The sequence below is a fragment of the Carassius carassius genome, chromosome 1 (assembly GCF_963082965.1).
Source record: "Carassius carassius chromosome 1, fCarCar2.1, whole genome shotgun sequence".
Classification (NCBI taxonomy): domain Eukaryota; kingdom Metazoa; phylum Chordata; class Actinopteri; order Cypriniformes; family Cyprinidae; genus Carassius; species Carassius carassius.
The window spans coordinates 45,108,164-45,134,979 of NC_081755.1; the positions used below are offsets into that span (position 1 = coordinate 45,108,164).

General features: G+C 36.4%; 1 protein-coding gene across 1 annotated transcript; it reads right to left on the reverse strand.

Annotated features, from left to right (window-relative positions):
- Positions 1-830: 830 nt before the first annotated feature.
- LOC132152364 (exportin-6) lies at positions 831-26,427 on the reverse strand. The gene is made up of 25 exons (XM_059561131.1): positions 25,967-26,427; positions 24,401-24,491; positions 21,042-21,154; positions 20,233-20,430; positions 19,991-20,150; positions 19,801-19,878; positions 18,464-18,947; positions 18,253-18,379; positions 16,414-16,523; positions 16,112-16,220; positions 15,939-16,031; positions 13,367-13,436; positions 9,283-9,442; positions 8,483-8,575; positions 8,237-8,384; positions 6,982-7,128; positions 6,717-6,888; positions 4,498-4,653; positions 4,292-4,406; positions 4,109-4,187; positions 3,938-4,030; positions 2,885-3,046; positions 2,507-2,605; positions 1,830-2,060; positions 831-1,081 (listed from the first exon to the last, which is right to left on the reverse strand). Exons 1-25 carry the CDS (start codon positions 25,967-25,969, stop codon positions 980-982), a joined length of 3,393 nt encoding a protein of 1,130 aa, XP_059417114.1. The 5' UTR covers positions 25,970-26,427; the 3' UTR covers positions 831-979.
- Between the last annotated feature and the right edge of the window lie 389 nt (positions 26,428-26,816).

The following is a 26,816-nucleotide window of genomic DNA, read 5'->3' on the forward strand; positions in this document are numbered from 1 at the left end:
TCTCCCCTCATTTCCATCTGAACACAGCACACCACAGAGATCACCAAAACCACTTTAACCCAAGCAGAGTTCAGAACAATGCAGCTGCTCATGTTTGATGTTGTTTGAAAAGTCTCATTCTCTTAACAATAGAACAGACTGCCATCAATACTGAAAACAGACTACTCCCAGGTCTTTCACACAGATCACCTCCTGTGGCCTGTGGAAAAGAAATACAGCCCCCACAGAAGTCAAAGTTATTCACTTGTAACATCCAAAAGTGATTTGCTGAAACCCCTGCAATTATAGCCTATTGGGGGCTAGATAAAAAATGCAATTCAAATATTACATTTTTTCATAGTTTTAGCATAACAGCTGAATACTATTTCAGCTTATTATGCCTTTTAAGAAGCTCATTTGCTTAATTCTTGCAAATTTCCTCACCGTGTGAAAAAACAAGACCACATACAAGTAACAAAATGAGAGACACAAAGAACGCTTTCATTATAAAACTTTATTGAAGGTCTGTTCGTCCTGGATCAGGATGGAATGATATGAAAATATGTGAGAGTCCATCTCCGTGGAAATAAGGAGAGGGCAATAAAACCAGACAATTTAAGAGAAAGAAAAATCCAGTGCTCCGCGTAGCACCCGTTCACTTTAAAACCATTGAGACACTGAAACAGTCTCGAGACGAGTTCGTTCAACTCCTCACCACTGCATTTCAAACGCCGGCTGTTCACATCAACAAAATAAGTGTGCTTTTAGTTCCACCTGTCCCTTTCCTCGCATCGGCTGATTTGGGACGAGTTTCTCGACAGCAGCTTTGGCCTCTTGATCATTGGCAAATCTGTAATATCTAACTGTTATAAAAGAAGCTGAGGAACGGCTCTCAGAACACACCGCCGGCCCCTGGAGAAAGGCAAGACATGACCCCCGAAGCAGCGCTCCTGCAGGAGGACGGGCCGTGGTTTAGCTGGGCGGCAGGGGTGATGCGCTGCTATAATTTCAAGGTTCCCGCCGGAAGGCTTCCGTTGCACAGTCTGTAGAAGCGCAGGTCGTTCACGATGCGATACACTCCCTGAGAAAACGATGGCAGGTCCTGAGAGGGGCGGAAGAGACAGGAACAAGACGTGACTCGCATGTTAAAACACGGACTGAACCCATGACATCAGCCCAGCTGAGTGTACAGGTTAATCTGACAACATCTGGCCACATATTTAAATTATATTATATTATATATACACACACACATATATATATATACACTAACATTCAATATATAGAATTATTTATTTTCAATTTAGGCTGATTTCATTCAAAAACTGTTAAACAAAGTTTCCTAAAACAGCCTTTCTCTGTGCAAATTATAATATTAAAAAAAGTCCCTTTTCATTTTTTAGACCAAACGGTGTAATTAACTACATTTACAATTCATTAGATTAATTAATTGGCACATTGTGTAATTAATTAGATAAAAAAAAATTAATAGCTAGACAGCCCCTAAAATAAATAAAATACACGCACACAATTACCAACATATTCAGTGTTTGTATATGTTATATTTTTGTATATTTTAGTATCTGTCTTTAATTTATGCTGATTTTAATAAAAAAAGTTTAAAACAAGGTTTCCTAAAACTGAATTTTCTTGGTGCAAATTCTAAATTTTTTCCCCCTTTTAATTTTTCTGCATGAAGATATATATCGGAGATATCAGAGCAATGTCCCAAAAAAAATAAAAGAAATAAAATAAAAAATGTGTTCCAGCACTTCACATTTGTGAACTCAACAATTTTTCTCATGTAATTAGTGCTTCAGGTATTAATGTCATGGGTCAGGTTCACTCACCCGCTCTGGCGTGAAGTTTCGGGCAAGCGTTGTTCGTTGGTGGGGGTCGAGGCCTTGGCAGCCGTTGAGGAACTCTGGCAGGAAGGAAGAGTAGAATGCTGGGAAATCCACAGCCGCCATGTTGTAGAGCGCCAGCGTGATGTCGTCCTGGAGGAGGTCGTGGCTCTTGTGCAGGAGAACTTGCAGGAGAACGTTTATGAAGTGGAACAGCATGGTGTTCCGGAACAGCTTCTGAAATAACACACAACCACAACAATTAAATCCATCTCAATTAAATAAATGCATTACACCTGTTATAAAACAAATTTAAGTTTAATTTCTTATTTATATTAAATATTAGTTACATTTTTACTTGTATTAAATAATTTGTATTTATAATATATATTAAATATAAATAAAAAAAATTAACCTCATATTAAATTAAACCTATATTTAATATAAATTAAATGTACATTAAATTTTATTTGTATTAAATGAGTCAAATTTTATATATAAAAACTTAAAAAACATATATAAATAAACATTTAAAATTTTAAATGGTTTAGTTTTTAATTTTTATTAAATACCAGTGTATTTTTTTATTGATTATTATTTTTTTTATTTAATTTTATTTATTTTTTATTTATATATCCATCAAATAAATAATAAAAAAGAAAGAACGACAAGTTAGTTGTTACCCTGTGGTACAGCTTGTGTTTGGTGTTCAGGACCTCGAGGTAACTCAAGTTTTGCTTGAAGATGTGAATGTCCGGTTGCAGAAAAGACTGACCAAATGCCTGCAAAATCAAATAGATGGCGCTCAGACACAAAAACAGTCCAACACCACACACACAGCAGCATTTCCAGAGACGCAACTGACGCTTGAATTGAGACGACATTCTAGGAAACACTGAATAACATCCAGACTATCAAAACCAAAAACATTGCGTTGTCTGTGCTGACTCCACACACACAGAAATGTTCTTCAGAACGAATCCTTCAATCTCTGAATCAGATCAGTATGGAAGTGAATCAGGTCACTGCTGGATGCTTCTAGAAAGCAGACATGTTGATACCTGCATGGCAGTAATGAACTGTGCTTGGTTCTCCATCAGTTCTTCTGCTCCGCTTCTCTGAACGCTGCTCAACACTGAGCTCTTGAAGAAGAACCTCCAGTTCTGATGGAGAATCTGAAAGAGCAGCTCGAACATCTCGGCTTTCACATCTGGACAGGAACGCTGCACAACACAGAGAACAAGATCAGCTAATGACAAAAACTTCCACCTTTTAGATCGCTGAAGAATTCAAACATTTTTATTCTTAAAATGATAACATAACATTGTAAGTGTTTGAATTTAATGTTTCTGTCCAACAACAAGTAGCATTGGTCTCGTAGATGATCATTTATTAAATGGTTTGCATTTCGGTTTCTACCCTATATATGATAAATGATAAAGATGCTTCAGTAAAAACTAAGTGGTTAATTGGTTAAATCAAGTTATCTTGCCAAATACTGAATGAAAAACTCTCAATGGTTTAACATCACATATATCATTTTTCAGTAAAAATTTGATTTTTGCAAGTAAAACTTACAATTACCATATAAAACAATAACAACACATTCCCAGAAGTCCCAGTGAGACACATTGCATCGAATTATTTTGTGTTAGCTGTTATTAGCATGTTTGTATATTTGTGTAACAAATGTAAATGTCCTCTTTTTAGGACATATTATTGTGTTAATATAAATGTATAGACTAATAAATGTTTTGTATTTCATGAAAGTAGTCTGCTATAGTGTTGAAAAATTGTATTGATTTGAGCTCCATATTATCACTTTATCAAACTTTAAGAGCTTTAAAAGCTGGTGAATCAAATATAATACAAAAAAATGACTTTTTTCCCTTTTCTTTTTATGATTTTGTCAAGTTCAATAAACGGTTCAATTTAAAAAAAAAAACCTGGACAATTATTTCATATTTAAAACTTCCCTTCCCATAATCATAAACTCATACTTAGTGAATTCCTGGCAACCACAGCTGCCTTTTACTATCAATTAATTCCTCAGCTAGTGTTATATTAGTGTATAATGCTGGAAACTCAATCTGAAGCAGTCGGAGGTCTCATACCTCTGCCACTATTGGGTACACCTGATCCAAACAGAGGCTGAGGATGCTGGGTAACAGAGGTTTGAACGTCTGACCGGGTTCTTGAACCACCACCTGAAACAATAACACACAGTTAAAATGTAAAAAAAGACATGTTTAATAAACACAGAAGCGGCTTGTATTCCACTTTACCTGCAGAATCTTGAGAAACTTCTGAACCACTTTGGAGCCAGAGCTGCCCTCCTGTAAGATGCTCACCGCCAGCTGCTCTCTGAGGAACACGGTGACGATTTAAATGAGTTAGATAAGTCTGACATCAATGAACAGCTACGACTGCTAGTGGCTCTCAGTGTCAGCACAAGCTGTGAAGGTCACCTGGTGAACATGCCGAGGAAGGTCTGGATGATCTGCTCGGTGAAGGCCACGCCCATCTGCACACGCAGCGCTTGAAACAGCGTGAGAAAGAAGCTCAGCATCTCATCCGTCACATCTGAGAGAGAGAGAGAGAGAGAGAGACGTCGTCAGAACGGTCAAACTGAACATATATGATGAAGACACGAGAAGGCATATGGTTTAGTGACCTGGCTGCTGGATGAAGAGGGGGAAGAGCGCCAGCGTGACCTGCACAGACTCCTGCAGACTGTGGTAACAGATCTGACGGGATTTAGTGGCCTCTCCTGATATACTGTCCACCAGATCCCTCAACACACACAGAGTCTGCTGGATCACCACTTTACCTGACGGACACAGAACGACTTCATTTATCATCATTTTAAAAATTACTTCAACTCTCTCTCTCTCTTAACTGTCACCCCGTCCCGAATACGGGACGCCTACATTTACTTCACTATATTACAATGAAATCTAATCTAATCTTGACAAACTATTTATCATTGGAAAGGTCTAAGACTCCCGAATGGTGTTGTCACGGTACCAAAATTTCAGTATTCGGTACCGATACCAGTGAAAAACCACGGTTCTCGGTACCAATTTCGGTACCAAAGCAAAACACAAAAATATGCTAATTAAAAAAAATAACTTTTTAGCACTAAAAATAAAACCAATGCCATTCTTTATACTTATTTACAATTGTGTTTAAAGTTTTTCTACAAGTTATATAATTATGAAAAACAGTAAACAAGTTTCACCCAAATTTAATTTGTATTTTAATTTATGAAATTTAAACACATTTTATTTTTGGTAAATAAAGGGGATTTGCTATTAAAATTAAAACATGGAAGAAATATTGTGATTTATTTACTTAAAAAATAAAGTTTTATAAATTTTTTCAACAGTAGTAGCAGTATCACATACATTTTACTAAATAATAGTAATATTTCTAGCACAATGCTTTTATGTAAAAATTAACTTTTAGGCCTAATGAATGCATATTTGTCATTTTAACTGAACTTAAGACTGGTGGTGATGCTTAAGATATTTTTGGTCATTGAGGGTTTCTGTAAAAAAATAGTAACAGATCATATTAATTTTTATTATAAGATAATACTACTACTAATTCTACTATCATACTAATGTATATCCAATGCGCTATGAATTGATGAGCTGCTGGGTTCATGAATATTAATCACGTTGTCTGCGTTCGGTCAAACTGATTTGCTGAAATCAAAACAGGGACGGTACTAGATCAGCGCCAGCCAATGAAATTGCCATTTGCGCATTATGAGATTCCGTCCTCGTTTTCTGCTTCGTGGAAATCATAGCGCTGAACCGGGTTTGAACAGGACCTCGGTACTTAAAGAAACCTGGTACTGTCCCATTTACATTTTTTTAGTACCGACTTGGTACCGAAGTACCGGGTCTTTTGACAACACTACTCCCGAATATATATTTTACCAATGTTTTTTTTTTTTTAATTATGTAGAATTATCAACTGAAAACTTAAAATCTCAAATTCAACCTTTAAAACCCATTTTAAAATCAGACATTGCATTACCATGTAAATAGTACATCAATATCATGTTACAAAATGTTTTCAGTCATGAATTATAAAAATTTTAGTTTGGAACGTGCACTATAAAGTCTATGTTCAAAAATGTGAGTGACAGTTAAGGGGTTTATATATATATATATATATATATATATATATATATATATATATATATATATATATACACACACACACATATATATATATAATTTAATTTTAATATTTTTTTTTTGCTTTTTTTTACATTTATTCAGCAAGGACTTTTTGAATTTATCACAATATTGAATTCAAATAAAAATATATTTCAAATAAATACTTAAAAAAAAAATGAAGGAAATAACTAAGTATGCAAGTAAATAAATAAATACGTGAATTTGGGGTTTGTAATATATTAGTACAATTGTTTCATGTTTTTTAAATAAGTCTCATATGCTAACCAAGTCTGTTTAGTTTGATGTAAAATATAGTAAAAAGAGTAATATTGTAAAAGTACAAATTTAAAATAGTGGTTTTCAGTTTTAATATATTGTTAAATGTAATTTATTCCTGTGATGCAAAGCTGAATTTTCAGCATCATTCCTCAAGTCTTCAGTGTCACATGATCTTTCAGAAATCATTCTAAGATGCTGATTTGCTGCTCAAGAAGCATTTCTTCTTATTGTTATTATCAATGTCGAAAACATTTGTGCTGCTTAAGTTTTCTGAAGACTGTGATCATTTATTTTTCAGCACTCTTCGATGGAGAGAAAGTTCAAAAGAACAGCATTTATTCGAAATGATCAATTTAAATGCATACTTGCTGAATTAAAGAATTTCTTTTAAAAATATCCTCTAATCATCAGTTGCTCTTACTGTTGGGGTGATGGCTGGGTGGGCGGGGCAGGAGGCGGTACTGCTGCGTCAGACTGCTGAGGAGCCGCGTGTGATTGGCTGAGCGGCTCTGCCACTGTTGCTCCGCCTCCGGCAGGCTGGGCCAGGGCAGCAGCAGCATGTTAGACAGAGCTCGACACACGAGGACGTGAGCCTGAGACAGAAACAACACACATTACATCACAAACAAATACAGATGGAGCCGAGTACAAACTCTGCCACGCTGTCCTGATTTCCAAAACCCCACCTCCTGAGGTAATCGGTGGTTATGATTCTCCGTGATCAGGTTGAAGATGTTCTGTGCCGCCGGCAGTGACACGAGGAACACCGGCCGCACGGTGGTGGCCATCGAGACCAGGAGATGGCACGCAGACAAGAGCAGTTTCTCTGGGACCTGCGGCACACACAGATCAGGCAGATTAGCATTTCCCCAGAGTCAAAGAATGAGGAAAAACTGGATAAACACAATAAATCTTGTGAAACTGTAAACCTTAGCACACAGAGACATGTTTTTAGTTACAAGACAACCCACCAACTAAAGACATTAGTACTAAAAACGTTAAGCTTTAACCTTAATGACAATGAATTATGACAGTTTTTACTTTATAGTGTTTATATTGTAATATTTGATCTCCTTTTTCTGTTTGAAAGAGGAGCTGGTAGTAACAAGGCATACTCATTTCAAAATAAGAGTCTCGGTGCATTTTTAGTTTGTTAAGATGTACAATTCCTGCATTAAATGCATTTTTTTTCCTGGACATTTTTCTGTTATTTTGGTTAAGAAATACAGTAAAACTGTGAAATTATTACAATTTAAAATAGCTTTGTTTTAAGATGACAATTTAAAATGATCAAAGCTGAATTGTCAGCATTACTCCAGTCTTCAGAGTCACATGATCCGTCAGAAATCATTCTCATATACTGATTTGCTGCTCAACAAACATGTCTTATTATCAGTGTAATCACAGTTGTAGTTGGAAACGGATAAAAAAATAGACATTTTGTTTGAAACAGAGTTAATATTGTATCCCGCTCATCTATCCCAATAAGCAGCTGGAGAGAGTAAAGCATGGCCATTTCAAAATAAGAGTATTTTAAGCTTGTTTATAATTAAAAGTCCTTCATCATGCAGAGGGAAACTCAAGCGATGGATGCAGTATATGTACTGACTAAATTTGTTGAAATTATTTTTTCATGTACAATAAAACAAAGTTACATGTACAAAATACGATAGTATCATAGATTTGAGATGCATGACAATTCAAATTACAGCACCTTCATAAACAATAAAAACAAAGGCACCTTCATTTTTACTAGTATTGACACAATAATGTTTACTGCCTTCACTTTATCAGCAAAATCAAATACTGATTGACCTTTAATTCATTTGTAACGATATATTTGTACCACAATATATGCATGAGTATATATTGAACAAGACATGTTTTGAGTGTTTAAAACTTGCAATTACAATGTCCTACTTTAAAAGAGCCTTGACTCACCTTGGCATTGATGAGAGGGGTCGTGGCGGCCATGCTCGACCTGATGAGGTCCACAAACTGCGTTTGATCTTGCTGTCGCTGCACCTCGCCGCAAAACTGAGCCAGCCAATGAGAATACGCCTGCAGAGCAGCCAATGACTGCGCATGGCTGCAAAACACAGACGGGTATTAAGCATGATAATAAAACAATCCACCTTCATGTTAACTGATGGCAAATAGCATAGAACAGAGTTTATGAGTACTTACACATCTATAAGGTCCGGTTTGAGCACTGAAGGAACAGCCATTTCTACATCGTACAGGCTGATCTGAGAACCATAACACGACACTTCCACCAATCTGAGCGGACAAACACTTCATTCAGACAGCTAGTAACATCTGAACAAACAGCACTCACCTCATAATTCAAGCTATTATTACTATTCTGTCTTTAAGAATTCCTAAATGTTTACCATGATCTTGATCTAAAAATGTAAAGTTGCACATTACTTTGATACCCTGTGTTGGCCAAAACAAGGAAATACTTTCAAACTGTGAAAGTAAAACTAAAACTTCTGTTTTTCTTTCATTCAAATGGGATTTGAACAGCATATAAAGCAAAAATGTATTCTTGCCAAGTTTAAACAGTATTGTTAAAGTTTTGATACAATGTAACAAAGTCATACAAATGTCCTTGTAAAAAAAATAAATAAATCAATCAATAAATAGAAAGAAATAGGTATTACAAAAGTCTTAATACTCACTTTTTAGGGGATTTAACTTTTGTAAATAGAAAAACAAGGATCGCAGTATGGCCAAATGTGATTATTAAACTTCAAAAGGCAATGATTTAATTAAATAAATGTGAACACTGAACATTCAAAGTCAAAACTGTTGCACTTTCTACAGGCCAGTAACTAGTCAAAGTGATGCCTGCCTTAGAAAACTCTACTAATATTCTAATTTGACGTATAAAATGGCATAATACATGAGAAAACAGAGGACAATGAACATTCACATAAAGAGGGAGTGTTGTTGTTTAGAGGAATTGGGAATCAGGAACTGACCTCTGCACGATGGCAAGAGCGTCGTTAAAGCGAGTGGAGAAAACGTCCCCTGTGAAGAACTCATCCAGACGTCCCACGGCCTGCAGGAGAGAGCTCAGGTCTCTGAGAGCGCAGTGCAGCTTTCTGCAGTCGGCCTCCGCTGTGATGTTCAGCCTGCGACCTGCTCACACACACACACACACACACACACACAGAGAGAGAGAGAGAGAGAGAGGTGAGAAACCACTCAATAACAGCAGCTCACCAGCCACATGAGAACAGAAACGCCACTAATAACCATCATCAGAGCCAACATTACACGACCAGATACTAGAGATGGAACGATTCACTCAACTCACGATTCAAATCATGTTTTTTTTTTTAACAAAATATTATTATTATTTGGACAAAATGCTGTACGTTTCTTTGTGAAAGTGAAATAACACTATAATAAAATACTAAGATAGCACTTGCATATCACTGCTCTTTTGTTGGTTTTGATTGATCTATTGTCCTCATTTGTAAGTCGCTTTGGACAAAAGCGTCTGCTAAATAAACTTTAAATATAATGTAAATGTCAAGAAAACCAAATAGAAATTTTAAAACAAAATCAAATAAATAAAAACAAATAAAAGAGGTCTCTTCATATAAACAAAATTAGGCTTTGTCTGTGCTCTTTCCATTTAAAATGAGAGGCAAACACTGCATTTTAATCATGATCCAAACAAAGATGCTAGTTACATGCAACATGAGCAATTTTTAAATCTAAATTAAATTGCATCTTTTCGAAATTGGAAGCAAAAACAAAATGGTTTGACTTCAGTTTAGAAAAACGATGCATAAAAAAAATATCTGCTTGCAGGGGCGAAAATCTCAACTAAATGTTGGGGGGGACAATAAACATAACATTTCTCATGAGCAAGTTTTGAAGGGGACACCAATAAAACAGGCAAAATTGTACTTAAGGATATCTGTACAGAGAGGAAAGCCTTACTATTGCATGGAGACCGTTCCATTATCCTTCTTCTCAAAGTTTATTTTTGGTTCAATGAAAAAGCTGACTAAGTTGACGAAAACATTCTTCAAAACATTTTTTTTTTGTTGCAATGTTTTTGAAGTTGTTTACACAATCAAGCCACCAAAATACAATGGAAAACTTTTATTTATATAGCACATTTAATAGCAATGTTGTTGCTTCACAGTTATAATTAAAACATGCATATATAAAAACATTTGCCATGCCTAGCAAAATGAAGGCATTACACTCTTAGACATACACCCTCACACAACTGTAGTGAGATCGGTATAGACGTGAAAGACAGGAAAAAACAAAAAATATTAATTTATTACGTCAATGACTGATTTGTTCAAAAAGTGGATTCATTCAGTTAGGAACATAGACTGTATAAAAATATGGACGTAGTGTCCGTGACGTCACCCGTAGACTACTGAAGATAGTTTTTGAAGCCTAAAGTGTGTAGAGCGGGCCGTCGCCATCTTGGCAGCGCGTCACCGCGCGACTCTCCCGGATAATCAAAAATGGGCAAAAAGGCGGGAGCTAGTTGCTGTAGCCACGCCCACCTAGCGCGACGGCAGTGTCAGCAGCGGCCATCTCCCTGTCACTCAAGTGGCCACGCCCTTAATTATGCAGAACTTTAAGTCTTAATATAATTTAAACGGATGAGTCATAAAATAATTCACCCCCCTCACAGTTGTCATGAAGGGCAAAATTAGCTATTTAGACCAAAATCATTTTTTGAACCAGGCTGTAAACATGTTTTTTCCTGCTGTAAAGTCTGGCATTTTAACATGGGGAGTCTATGGAACTGACTCCCTTTTGCAGCCAGCCTCAAGCGGCCAGTCGATGAATTGCAGTTTTAGTCACTTCCTCATTGGCCTCACGAGAGAGAGCGGGAGGTTGGCGCTCGGTTAGGAAACACCTCCTCAGTGTGTTTCTCAAAGACGCAATTAGTGCTGTTACTGCTGTAGCTTAGTTTTCAACTTTTTTCATTGCGGAAATAGAGCTAAAACAGGCAATATGGTGCCTAAAATGCACTTAATATTACCTTCTTGCTTATTCAATTTTTATAAAAATCAAAATCACATTTGTTATGCTAATATCTGGAGAACAACTGCGCTCTTAGTATGATGTTATATTAGATTAACTATATTAAATGAAATAAACTGACCAGTGGCGGCTCGTGGATTTTAAAATAGAGGAGAAAAAACTAATTGTATTGGTCTGGGGATCCCTGCCGATTGTTATTATTATTATTATTTGCTTAACCACTTTAAATCCCCCCCCCCCCTCTCTCTTCTCACTTAGCGGTTGTAATTACATCAGCAGATTCGGCACATTCGTGATAGAAAAGCGGAGCTTTCATGTAATGGTATTACAACTGTGAAATTACAAACAAAAATATATACATTCTGAGACATGAACTGAAATGAATAGTGAATTTTATTAACATTAAATCTTCCTAATTTTTACCTCAAAATTTGGGAGAACTGTGCCTCCCCTGCCTCACCCGATGAGCCGCCACTGAAACAGACTAAATGTGAACGCGGGAAAATCTAAATGCGCACCCGCACTAGTCTAATCTAATGTACAAGACTTATATGCGTACACTATATGTGTGTGTAAGACGTTATTAAACAAGCTAGGTAAACGCCTGTATAAAACGCCTGTTATAATCGCTAACAGCGCAGACTACATCAGTGACAAAAGTAAATTGGTACACAATAATATTTTTTGGACACAACTTATTAATGACTCAGCATCATCTATATTAAAGAGAAAATAATCACGTCATCCTATGTTTAATGTGAATAAAGTAAGCTAGACTTATGGACTTCCACAACTACTGAAAGACAATGAAAAGATGTTTTCTCGCACCGGACTGTGTGTGTGTGTGTGTGTGTGTGTGTCGGTGGTGGTGAGGTAAAAGGGGAGCACTGGACCAAAGCACTGTGAGGCAAAGCAGGGGGAACTCGAGATGTTTAAAACTTTTTTGTTGTTGCTCAGTTTGCATTTGTATTGTTTTACTACTTACACAATTAGTTTAACTATATAGCATTATATTATTTACAATACACATATTTCAATTATATTTTAGGGGGGGACAACCCTCAGATGGGGGGTCCGGACCCCCCGACCCCCCCACAATTTCCTACTATGTCTGCTTGAAACAGAAACAGCAGATGAGCTGAACTAGACGCAGATTCTCTCTCTGCCAGCAGGTGGCGCTTTGTGTATCCTTGGTTTCTGCTGTAAACAAAGCAGCGCTGCACTAATAAACTTTAATATAGAGAGGCAAGATGAAAAGAAAAAATACCATCTAAACTTTTCTAAAGACATTTATTTCCCCTCAGACATGAATTCATATAAACTCCTAACTGAATATCTATCTGTTTAGCATCTCAAACGATTTGAATCTCACATATTTGAATCGATTAAACCGGCTCGCGGTTAATCGTTAATAATATTTAAAAATATTACTGTTTGTTTTTAAAACAAGTGAAAACCCCATACTAACCCCTAGCTTTTAAATGGTAGCGTGCGTTACAGTTCATGTAGAACATCCTACTTCATATTTTATTTCATGTGTAGTTGTACAGCCTTGAATCAAACAAGCCTCCATTCACATGGACTTATTGTTGAATCTCAGGTCAAAAAAAGTAACAAGTAAAATTCCCCATGTCAAGGTAGTAAACTATTTATATAACATTTTATAGGAAGTCAGATAGCAAAAAAAGTATAATTGCCTGATTAACAAGGAACTAAATATGTCGAAGATATCGCATTACCATCATATTCCCCTTTACACTTTGGCACATTAAGACATACAAGACAGTAACATTTGCATACGGATTAAAAATGACAGCATCTTGCAAGGAATTTTGGGCAATGCATCCAGGGATTGCCTTGTCTATGACACATATATACAATCCTGCCTTACAATCTGGCCAAAATGATGTCTCTTTTAATGGAACAGTATTTGCATTTGGACACCTAAAAGCATTGCCTGGTTGTGCAGCTCTAAAGGATTTGGAACAAATACATCTACAAAACACATTCAGATTGTAACAATAAAGAGAAACTCACTTGTTCCTGATCTCACGATAAACTGCTGCAGCCCAAGATAGATTTCCAGATCCTCCTGGAGCACCGGAAACTAAACACACACACAGACACACACACACACACACATCATATTTATAATAAAGTACTATAATATATTATAGTAAAGTATATAGAATTATGATTATTAAAGTACCAGCCAAAAGTTTGGAAACATTACAATTAGGGCTGGGCGATATCGAATATTAGCGATAATATCGGAATAATTTTGACGACGATGTACAATTTGAATATATCGGGAATATCGAATATTTCAAATTCAAGCATACTTTCCCAAAAGAACGCGCCGAATGTCCAAAAAAGGAACCTGTAACTGCTGACTGCTCTACGCCCCTCTACTACGAGAGCTGTAATGATAGCGGTTGCCAGATAACAAGAGTTTAAATCTCCGAATCAGAGCTCCACTGTTACAAGGATACATTTTCTGCCCGGTGTTTGCTTATTTTAAGCAATCTGGCAACCATGCGCAGGTGCTCACTCCTCATTGCGGAAGAGCCGCCGACGATAATCTGAAAACACTAACAAGCTGGAATTGAGCGATCTAATTAAAGCGTCGTTCAGCCGGTCTGTGTTCTGTCGTGAGATCTCAACTGTATTGTTTACGTTTGTGATCGCAAAATAAATGCACTTACTCGACCGCTGATGTTTGAATAGAGAAACATAGGCTATGGCCATTTGGAATTAGTTTTGGGGAATTTCACTGATATGTTTACCAGTTTCCATAATATAGACAGAGAAAATGCAAAAGTCTTTGGTATTCATTTATATATATTTATATATAAGAAATAGCTATGTGCTTCAGCAACTAGCTCCCCATCTAAGAGGATTTTTAGTGTCAGTAGGAACATAGTTTCATGCCACAGAGCTTCTCTTAAAACCACAGACAGTTGACAGACTTGTGGACCAGCCGTTCACACTTGTCGCACTCACGCAGCCTGCACCGCAAATCTCCACGAGCGCATCTGGCAGTATGGATGAGACTTGACGCACGTGCGCAACCTGCGTCGACTCACGCCTGACTCCGCGTTTAAAATTTGAATGTAAATTCAGTCTAACTGCTTGCTAATTTCACTTGAACTAAATGAAACATTCAGCACATTTTCCAGTTGTTCTTAAAATCCCAAATACAGTGTAACATGAAATACTTTAATAATTGACTAAAGAAATACAGTTCTTTATTTATATAAAAAATATTTCCAGTGAAATTCAGCAACTAAGTTAATTTTGTAAAATTAGTTATACCATTATAATCTTGTCTGCTGAAAAAAAAAAAATAAGATATATATAGAACCCCTCCCAAAACACAAATTTTAAGGATTTCAGGGTTATAATGGGAATTGTATTGGATAGAACAACAGTAATTCCTATTGGAATAATGCCAAAAACAAAAAGGAATTTTGTAAATGCAATGCAATTGAAATGTAACTCATACTGTGCTGCACATTATTAACAATATTGAGCTGAAGATTGACTTTGCGATTTGATTTGTGATTTTAAATTTGCAATGTCAAAAAAAAAAAAAATTTGCAATTAGATATTTTCCCCATATCGCACAGCCCTACTATACAGATGGATTATATAAGTGTATGTACACTATAGGCAGAACCATGAACATATGAACATCATTTACACTATTGCAATGGGCAGTAAAGTAAAATCATTTTAGAAATCATTACAATTTGACTCTAAAGAAATATTTCTGATTTTAATCCATGTTGAAAACAATTTTGCTGCTTCATATTTTGCGTGGAAATGATGATGCACTTAACTTTTAAGGATTTTTTGATAAATATAAAGTTTAAGGAACTTCATTTATTTGCATTTATCAAATATATTAAATTAATGCATTTATTAAATATAAATCATTTTAAAAGGCTTCACTCACTTTGTCACTTTCATGCATGATGAATACAATTAATTACTCTTTTTTTTTTTTTTTATCTTATACAAATGCTTGAGTGGTATCATTGCTTCCACAAAAATATTAAGCAGCAAAACATTGATAATAATGAGAAATGTATCTTCTTGAGCATTTAACCAGCATATTAGAATCATTTCTGAAGGATTGTGTGACACTGAAACTTCTTTGTAAACAACAACAGATTTATAAACATTTCTAATAATGATTGTTGTGTTGCCAAATGCTAATAAAATAAAGCGGCTCAAACCAATCACAGCTAGCACTAACAGTGAACCGAAACTAAACAGCTCTGTAACAGCAGACATGTAGCGCGTAAGAATACAGCCTATTATATAATTACATCACAACCACTAAGCAATCTCAAATTCTCACTGCTATTCATAAAAAATTAACCGGGTCGAGTAACACGTTTCAGCGATGATTCTACTCGCATTTGGCACTTTGTGCTAAATGACTACATGTAAATGTAAATCATGATCTTCATTATTGCTTTTGGGTTTTTAAATCAGATTGACTTCCATATTAAGCATCTATTATACTTGCCAATGAAGAGTGAATGGTTTTCAGTACAAAGGCAGTGAGGATGTAAACGCTCAGCCACTCACATATACCTACCAGAACTGAAAAGGTCTGGGACGGCAGCAGCTCCATCACCCTGGCAACCACCTCCAAACTCTGACGCAGGTATCGCTGCCATTCCGTCTGTTGCTATAGAAACAGAATTAGAATTCTAAGAATTCTGCAGAACAAAACTGATGCTTCTGTGTATGTGTTTGATTGATCCTTACATCATCATCAAGCGTCTCGTCATCGAGTTCTTCCAGCTGACTCTGGTTTAACCTGAACTGGATCCGGTTAAGAATTTCCCGCAGCAGCAGCACTAGAGCATCTTTATACCTGGTCACACACACACACACACACACACACACAAACACACACACAAACACACACACACACACACACACACACACACACACACACACACACACACACACACACACACACACACACACACACACAGATTACTGCTGTGTTTTTAAAACAACCTAAACTCAATTCTTGGACTCACAAAAAGTCCACGAAAACACACCTGTTAATGACACTATCACTGTCAGCCAATCGGCTTCTGATCTTGGTGGTCAGGTAGTCCAGGAATATACTCCAGATGTCCAGACAGGCCAGATAACCCTCATGATTCGGCTACAACAAATAAAATGCATGTTTAACTGAAGAGGTGCATAAAAGAGGAAAGGTAAAAAAAATGTATTGATGAGTCACTTTTTAACTGAGTCACAAATTTCGTTTTTATTTTATAATGCATTCTGAAGAGCACTTTTAATGTTAAGGTTTTGTACATCCAAAACGGTCATAACTTCCCCATTTTGTACCATGATTGTAGCCATACGAGTTAAACACTCTTGTTTAAAGGGAGCGGGTCTCCTTTAAAGGCTTCAATGTACACACCCACTGCTATGATTGAGTAATGTCAAAACCTTTAGGACAATCAATCAATGACAGCTCCAATGATTATAAACTGAGTGATCTTTGTTTGCTTTTGGTTTATAAACAAAGAGTTTATAACAAATGATTTTCATGCTACTAGGACACACAGTTGATTGTTTAGTCACTAGATTGATTAACTGATACATAAACATCAATAAATGAGTTTCCATAATTAAGACGGACTATAAAAGGAGTCCTTATACGGTAAAAAAAAACCGTTATCACAGATTAGAGACATTAAAATCTTTCTATAAAAGTCTGTTTGAAAAGCCTGCATCAAATTACAATTGGTTTTCCAAAGAATCTACTGATAATGTACCAACTACTGAATCATTTTGCTTTGCTAGCTAAAAACAAGTTCAGGGTTTTTATTTTTTTATACATTTTATTTCAGTTAAAGCACAAGTAACAATTTGTTTGGATTTTAGTTTTAATTAACTATATTAATCCTGCCATGGACTATACTGCATGTAAACTTAAATTGAATAAATTATGTGAAACCGCTTATTCAAAACAGTACGAAATATACATGTGGCAGTAATTTGTAATATGATATCACATTAATGCACATGCACAATATTGTTAAAGGAGACATGCTCAATGAAAATGCACATTCACTCTCTGACAGCAGATGGCACTAAAGCAACAGCAGAAATGCTGCATTCACCCTGGTAACCGGATTTTAATGATTTTAACAGCCACCACTCCCCACAAAACTTTTAACATTTAAAATGTTACATTCAAAAATTTAGCTAAAGAAAATAAGGCTGAACTTAATATTTAATGAACCCGAGCTAACATGAACTAACAGTTGTATTTGCCAACAAAGAGTAAAAGAAATTAAGGTTAACTAAAGAGACCTAATCGTAAAGTGTTAACTCTAGTTCTGTTTTTTATTTTATACATTTTTGGGTTATATTGAATTGACTTTTTGAAACTAAATTTCAATTTTGTGGTAATACCTTAAACATTTGATATGTCACATGCCTTCTAAAATAAAAAACAATGCGATTTTCATGATCCTTATTTTGTAATTAAAATCTTGCATATTCTGCGAGAGGCAAGTAAACTTGTGAGCACAACGTAGGTCATGGAAAATTTTGGTTGCTCAATTCATGGCACCTTCAATAATAGTCACAATAACACACTTCTTGTGGTTGCATACTGACAAAGCCACTTAGACGGAGAAAAAAAAAAACACCTTCAAGTCCAGACACTTTCAACAAACATGACCGGGAAAACATATATAAAAATACACCAGGTGCTTTCACTAGTTTGAAAACAAAAAAAGGAGGGTGATAGAGTTAAAATTAGAGGAACAGGGAAGGTTTGAGTAAACAAAGTCCAGCAAAAGGAAGTATCATTAGACATTAATATGGTAAGTTAGAGTCGGTGCTTCCTGGAACAATAAGTGAAGGTGTTTTACCTGGTTAAAGGTGTATTTGAAGAGCAAAGCTAGAAATTCCACTAGAGGAAACTGCGCGTTAGATTCGATCCTCCGCAGATGAACACTAACAAACAGCCTGAGGAAATCTGTGAACTTTTCCACATAGCTGAGAGGGACAGACAGGCAGAAAGGGTTAAAAAGCAGCAGCACCAATGAGTTAAACGTTAAAGCCTACGCATCAATTTCTTACCTTTCGTCTAATTCTTGCAATCTGCTTTTGATAGTGTGCGTGTTGGTGTGCGAGTGCGTGTTTGTGAGTCTTTGTAGCAGGTAGAAAGTCTGTTGGAACATGCGGAGCAGAAACTCCTCAAAGTCCACCGGGACGCAGTTTTTGCACATTAACTCGTTAATACAGTTCATTGCCATGACGCCCAGTCTGGTGCGTTCAGCGTGGCCCACCATCTGACCAGTCCTGCAGTGTCCCCCGATACCGCCATTGGCTGGGAGGCCTTCGGGGGCGGAGTCTCCATTGGAAGTGGGCAGAGGTTTCGTTTTGATTGGCTGTTGGCATCCGAAGCGAGCAAAATGAAAAATCGAAGCGAGGAGGGATGGAGTGATTGAAGAGGAGAGAGGGATCCAGCTAAAGAGATGAGCCAAGCATTCCAGCGCTAGAAGACACAGAGCTCCACTTTCAGCTTCCAGAACCATCGGTGTGCTGTCGCCCGCCAAAATGCCTACAGAACAGAACAATAATTAACACAACAATCATTTACTAGTAGCTTTCAACTAGCAAGATACCATTTTGTGATTTTCAGTATTGGTTGACAACCCATATGGCTTTAAATTTTCTATATGTACTCAAAGTTCAATAATTGAGTGGACTTAATATAATAAAATATAAATATAATATAATAAATAATCAAATTCTGTTATTTGAACATGAATATATATTTATCATTTCTATATTCAAAGTTCACTAATTGACTAACTGATAATGATTATATGATTCAGAACTATTTAAGCTAGGGTTCAATTAATTTATGAAATTATTTTCAATAACTCAGTGGTTTTGTCATTTTATGCAAACTATTATTATCATACATTTTTTATTAACTCTAATTTAATTATTAATAATAATTTTATGATTCATTATTTTTTAGTATTACATTTGGTGGTCAGGTAGTTGTACAAATGTACAATTTTCAGAATTTTCTTTTTAAAAATATTTTTACACACTAAAACAAATTATTCAAAGAATTACTATTAAATACAGGATTACAGAAAAAGTTTGTACATAAGTGTAAAAAAAAAAAAAAATAAAAAAAAAAACCGCCTTCAAAGCACTTGCAAACAATCAGGCTTTTTCCCCAAAAATGCTTTTATTTTCCAAAGTTCAAATAGTGTTCACATTCAACTATTCCCATTATCAATTTAAACTAATTTAACCAATTTGTTGTTGCAGATCCATTATCAATCCCCGACCACATCTAGTTATCAGCCTGTAAATAACCGATATTAGCGCTCGTTGGTACCACTGATGTAGACCATGTCTTTCAAAACAGACAAGTGTTCAAAGCAGAAGCTCACCTGACTCTCTAGACGTGGGGGATGGAGGGGGAGTGGTGACCGTAACACTGTGTTTGTCCCATACCGTCTCCAAAATCCCTGCGAGGAAAAGAGTTGTTTAAAATGAAACCGCAAGCCCAATCAGATCACACACATTTTTCAGTGCTTAAGGACTAGTAACATCCACATGAACGAGTTCTGAGCATCTCACCAGTCAAAAGGTTCAGTACGGTGGGGATCTGATCCAGAAGGAGTTTCTTCAGCTCCTCTTTACGAGCGACGCTCAAGTCTTCCCTGGGACAGACCAGCTCTTCTGAGGTCATCTTGAGCAGAACTAAACCCAGCGGCGCTAGAGACGGCGACTGCACTAACTACAACAAAACCACAACGATGGAGTCAGATCACTTTAATAATATGATTTAATAATGGCACGTAATTAGGAATAAGATGTACCTGTAAGGTGTTGCTGAAGAAGTCATGGTAGAACATCGGCCAGTCCTGGCGTCCGATGTCCACGATGACTTTGCACAGCTTGTTTCTGATGAAGAAAGGCAGCAGTGCATGCTGGGAAAGCAGAAGCTTGGGCAAACAACTACGAAGTTCTGCTTTGTCTCCACTGGCTACACCAACCCACATCTTGTTCACAAGATTCTGCACAGAAGGACCGACACATTTATTGCCATGCGTCATGTCACGTTTAACCATAAAAAAATAAAAGGTTGTGTTTTGCATAAAGTAAATTAAACCTATTTTTTGTAACACATTAAGATGTGTTTACATTGCATAGTGATATTATTTTAATGTCAATCCCCCTTAAAATTCCCTAAAAATACCCTTAAAACTAATATTATTGCACAATTGAAGCAAAAACCATCCACTATAAAAACAATTCATCATTCAATTTAGTATAGATAATTTAAATACAGCCGTTTTTGCAATACAGTAATAGAAATTTAGGTTAAACATGCTCACTATTCATGAAAATGTTAATTAAAAAAAAAAATCCTAAAGGCCAATTTTTGTGGCAAGATTTTTTATCTCTTTCATTACTTTTATTCAGCTGTTCTTTTGAACTTCATATTAAATCAAAGAATCCAAAAAAATGATCACCCCAGGTAAGCATAAGAAACTTTAAAAAACATTTTGTTGTGGTTTACATTTTAAACGGTACGGTATTTGAATGGTGTTGTGTGAATTAATGTTCTTTGCAGTCATGAAATTAATCTACAGAAAATAATGAACTGGTTAACTCTTAACTTTACCTCAAACACGGTAAGACTGTACATCATGACGTATTCATTTCTGCTGTTGGAGAGGAAGTAGAGGCAGTGCCTCCATGAACCAGGCTGCCCCGCAAAACTGTTCAGCAGCTCTTCTGCAGTAAATAACAACAACAGTCTTTACAAAAACATATTTAGGAGAAAAAAAAATCATTCTAACTGAAACAAACCGAATTGTTGAAATTAGGAAACTGTTTTTGACAGCCGATACCGATATCTTGGAAAGCAGGGGGGTCAGTAGCCGATATAAAGCCAATTTAAGTTTGTTTTTGTTTTTTATTTATATTTAACAAATTTGAAATCATTTGACAATGGATTAAAAAATAAATGTTTAAAATAAACATACTTATACTTTAGATGACAAAAAAAAAATTTTCCAATAAAAAATTAAATTTTTTATTGGATACAGCTAATGCTGGGTACACACCAAAAGATTTTTTACATCTTAAATGATTTTCAAAATGTGATAGACCACAAACATGAGGATAAAAAATCCTAGATTTAACCGTTTTGCTCCTATAGTGTGTGGTGTGCCATGATGTGACAAAGACAGCACACGACACACAAACAGATTCTCAACCAGAGTCTCATCTGTAAACACAGGAAATCTCGCGAGACTTCACAGTAAGCATGGCGGACGATATGCAGGAAGAAATTGCAATGATAGTGTTTGGAATGATTTTATACATGACACGTTGTTTAAACATTCATGCTGTTGCCACAAATCAACAAACTGATCCTCCATCTCTTCTTTCCACATCAATTTCAAGATTTGTTTAAATGCGTATTTGCTTAATGCTGTTGGCAAACGAGAAAGTATTATAATGTTTGCCTGTTACTAATAATATAAAAGCAATCATTTTAATACTTTTTTTACATTGAATCCTTTGTTTAAACCCTCTTTCTGATTATTAGACAGACTTCTATCCGTATTAGACAGAACTGTAAATGACTAGGGCTGCACGATAAATATTGGCCAATAATTAATGCGCATCTTGTCAGTAAAGCCGGTTCTCTAATCAGCACAAGCTGCACAAATCCAAGCTGATAATGAACATGGATTTGCGGAGCTTGTCAGTTAACAATGGCTCTATGTAGTAAACGCTGCACTGTGTGAAATCACGCAAGTGATGGAATTTACCACTAATTAGAGAACCGGCTTTACTGACAAGGTGCACATTAATTATTGGCCGATATTTATAGTGCACTCCTATTAATGTAGGCGGTGAACAAGAGGGAGAATATGAGCTGTGTGCGCTCAGGCGCTGCCTTTCTCAGCACCGTCAAAATAAATGTCCCACTTCTAACATCGGCCAAGCAGAAACACTTATCAGGCGATGCCGATATTTGAAAAATGCCAAATATTGGCCAATATATCGGCCTTGGCAATATATCGCTCGACCACTAGTTGAAATCGTTAAAATGTTTATTTGTGTGGTTTGTAGCATTTAACACCAAACAAGCCGAAACTCTGGTTACCACAAGCAATACAATAAAAAGGGAGTATACGAGTTAATTTCACAGACACGTAAGAAACAACTCCTGTAAAGCATAGATGAAGGCTGTTCCTACAACCTGAGGCTTTTCACTTCTAAATTCATGACAAGCCACTGATGGTTTGTGTACAAAGGTTTTGCATATTTGCATGAAAAAGAAAACATTGGTTTGTTGCACACCTCTACTGTACATAGAGGAGTATTTCAAACAGTAACAAAAAAAGTAAACTCTTGTGACATAGGAACTGAAAAACCATGCACATATGGTTTTGGCTGAAAACATGGTGTGAAATCTGGTTGAAATACCATACAGATGGTTGTAACGAGGACACAAGAACAGCTGACTTACACTTAAATAGCTTCTGTAAAAATCTCATTCACACTTCATATTTCGCAAAGGAATGTACTTTTAAATATATTTTTGGTGCATTATGGACTAAATGCATAATTATGGAGTCAAGTCTAAAACTATAATTGGTGTACATCAAGCCATATTTGGGTGAACTATTACAAACGACATCAACTCTGGGTTTTGGAAACTAAATGTTTCTGATGCAATGCTTGACTTATGCAGGGTCTGATATATAAGCCATTTACTTCCTGATGAAGCAGCGCTTGACTTATTACATAGTTTCACTTTCTCCAAATAGATCACTGCTGAGAAGTGTATATTGATCATATGTTGAGCTACAAAATATAGCACTTATTAGACACATTCCTCACCTTAAAGGGGTCACATGATCACTGATTTTTATTTGAGGTTCTCTTATAAGTTTTAAAGGCATTGATGCACCAAAACATCCATACTTTATTTTTCATCAGTGTTTTCCATTGCATTTAGCATTTTTTTTTTCCCCTAAAGCGACTTGCATTAGAAAACATAGGCAATTTTTTTCACAGAACCAACAATATTTTGCAGTCTGTCTATAATCCTTAATTAAACAGGCCATATTTGTGCTGCTGTTTCTTTAAGAGTGTTATGTAAACTCCAGGGCTTCTGCAGGTCTTATGATTAATGAAGTAAATGTAGGACATCTTAAGACCGATGTAAAAAAGATTTAACACTTCAAAGTTCGAAAATACTACTTCAAAACAAAAACTGCTTAAGGCTTGAATACCTCTGCTCCCAACCACTAGAATCATCTTTTACTGTACCATCTGATCAAACTGCAAAAACGTGATGTTCTTGCTCAGTATTCCTGTCTTGTTTTCCAAATGTCTAAAGAGTCTCAAATCAAGATACATTTACTTGACAAGTTACACAGGAAGTCTTGCCCTAGAAGAAACCGATCAAAATGAGTTTAATGAAATCAATGTAATTCAAAGAGAAAATAATTTTTCATTCCCAAATGACAGATGTTCGTTCTTGTTTAAAGCATAAACTCACTTATATATTCTTTTAATTTCTCAGAAAACAAAACTTTGCATCTTTAATTTGCATTTCATGTAAATGTATCTTGATTAAAGGATGTTTAGATATCTGTATAAAAAAAAAACACTTAGGTATTTGGGCAGTGTAGGCCACATTTAATGCCAAGACTTTATGACTTTAAGACTTTCTGCACCAATTTAAGACCTTTTTAAAATCTATACACCCTGCAAAATCCCTGAAACACCCTTTTTTTGCAGAGATGAAGATTTGCTAACTACAGGAATGGGCATCTATTAAGTGAATAAAGGGTGATTTTGTGCATCAAGACATTTTTTGAAAGAAGAGAAAACCGTGTCATGATATGAGACGGACATAACAAGCAGTGGCTTATTCAGATTATAACGACACAAAGGATGACTCTGCAAATCAGGGCATGATAACTGTGGGAAGGCCAGTGCCAGTCATATGCTCACCAATCTCTCTCTTGCGGTCATTGGTGGTGCAGCTGTGGAAAAACTCTGTCATAAGACTCTCCAGGGCCCGTAAGGAGCCCTCCTCTGACGCCTGCAGCACAGAGAGACACAGATGAGGGAGGGAAGGAGAGAATGAGGACATATAACAAGATAAGGCATTTCAATCTGAACTTTTAATGCAGCCACACACTGCAGCAAACACGCCTCCATCGCATTTACAAACTGCAAATCCAGTATACGGAGTCAGAGAAACTCAAAACTGTGAATCTATACAGAGAATCAAATTTTGGACTAACAATATATCCCTCAAAAGTTTTCACAACTGAATTAAGCTCCTAGCATGCTTTTGAGTAGTTACTGTTATTGGATTGTTTTACAGTTTGCTTGCCTAACAATGACGACAACAGCATAAGTAATAGTAATGTATACGGTTTGGGGAAATGTTAATAGCTCATCATTTACTTATAAAAGGGATAGTGTAAAAATATTTTTTTACCCTCATTTCATTCCAAACCTGTAAGAGCTTCTTCTGCAGGACACAAAGATTTATTTTTTTTAATGTCTCAGTGTTTCGTTATTGTTGTTCAATGGGTTTTTTGTTGTTGTTCAAAATAGAAAAAAAAACAGCTGACAAATTTTTCAATAATATCTTTTTTGTGTGTGTTCTACTTAAAAAAGTAATATATGCTAAGAACAATATGAGGCAGATAAATATTTTTTTTATTAATTGTATAGATATTTAACTCTAAAAGACTGTGTAATGCATCATAATGCATTCTTTTTCAAATTTTTTATTAACCCTTAAAGTCTGTGCAATGCATCATGTTGCCTTTATCCTTTTTTTATTTTTTTTTATTAACCCTTAACGTCAACGCATAGTGCATCATGTTTCCTTCTTTTGAGAGTTCCCTTTTCTTCAGTGCATGCTCGCCCTCAAAATAAACAGAAAAAGGCACGAGTGTTCAGAGAAAAGAGTAAAAAGGCTGTAAGATGAATACAGGAAGCGGGCTGATGATGATGGTGATGATGCTCAGGGCTCCGAATTCTTTGTATGAGTCACGACATGTCGCCTGTTGCTTCACACAGCAAGTGTGACGTCCCAGCAGCAGAAAAACGCCTCTGATTTCCTCATAGCATTCAGACTGTCAAGAACTAAACAGGACTCCGTTACACACACATGCAGAAGCAGCTCTGCCCTATGTGTGTGAATATCACCCGAGACCCTTCCAGACTCTATGACAGGATAACTTGAATTTGAGCTACGACAGCTACCTGTCAGTCCTGAAACATAATTTCACAGTAATAAACACCTAAACCAAAGTCTTTTGATGTGCTTACATTAAATTAATGCTTCTAGAATAATGAAATATGAACATTTTCAGGCAAATAAAGAAGCACTGACCCTTCAAAAGCGTTGCAATTTTTAAGCATTGGTGCATATATATATATATATATATATATATATATATATATATATATATATATATTTTTTTTTTTTAAATCACGTATTTGCAAAAGGAAAAACATAAAAAAAGGGTACATATATACACATTAATTCTGACTCACCATGCCCGGGCTCTGAGCTTTTCTGCGGCTATAATAATATGAGAAGGATCTGGTTCTGCTCGCTCATGCTTCCTCTGGGGCCTTTGAGCTTCACCTGGATGCACCGACACCCCGCATCACTGACCCGTACACAGCCGGTGGACCACGGGACACTTGTTATTACTGTGTTGATCTAGCGAGAGCCTAGAGGGAGCGAGACTGGAACTGACGCTGGCTGGATACACGGCGACAAACCGCACAAAACTACTGCTAAACACAGAGAAGAGCGACACAACAGCGGCGTTAGAAATGTGTCGGGACTCTGTTGTTTACGTCTCGGGCGGCGGCAGCGCTGTGTGGGACCCGGTGCTTTATTTTGAGCCCTCAGGAGACTGACAGAGCCACTCCTTTGGGTTGATGGGGTCGCTCTTTCCGTGCAGGCCTCTCGTAGCTTCCTCTCCTCTGCCCATTAAAGAACGGAAGTGACATCTTCCTCATACAGCGCGAGTAGAAAGGATATCAGCGTAGAGGAACGGTTACTTTAGTGGGCGGGGCTTAGAGAAGAGCGGGTGCCTCTGATTGGTCAGGAGTGAACGTTCTAAATCAGGGCTGTCAAACTCAGTTCCTGTAGGACAAGAGCCCTACAGAGTTTAGATTTATCCCTAATTAAGAACACCTGATCCAACTAATCAAGTATTCCTGGCTTATTTGAAAACTGCGTAGTATGTGTACTGGAACAGGGCTCTAAATCCCTGGTCTAAATAGTAAATAAATAAATAGTCTCTTTTTGTAATGAAGGAGCTTTTCAAACAACACTATATGCATTATTTTATTAGGAAACTTCCTTGTACAAGAAGAAGAAGAAGAAGAA

Coding starts and splice junctions, on each gene's coding strand:
- LOC132152364 (XM_059561131.1), bottom strand. Junction 9,443..13,366: donor TATCGTGAGATCAGGAACAA/GTGAGTTTCTCT, acceptor GTGTGTGAGCAG/GTCGCAGGCTGAACATCACA. Junction 6,889..6,981: donor ACCACCGATTACCTCAGGAG/GTGGGGTTTTGG, acceptor TTTCTGTCTCAG/GCTCACGTCCTCGTGTGTCG.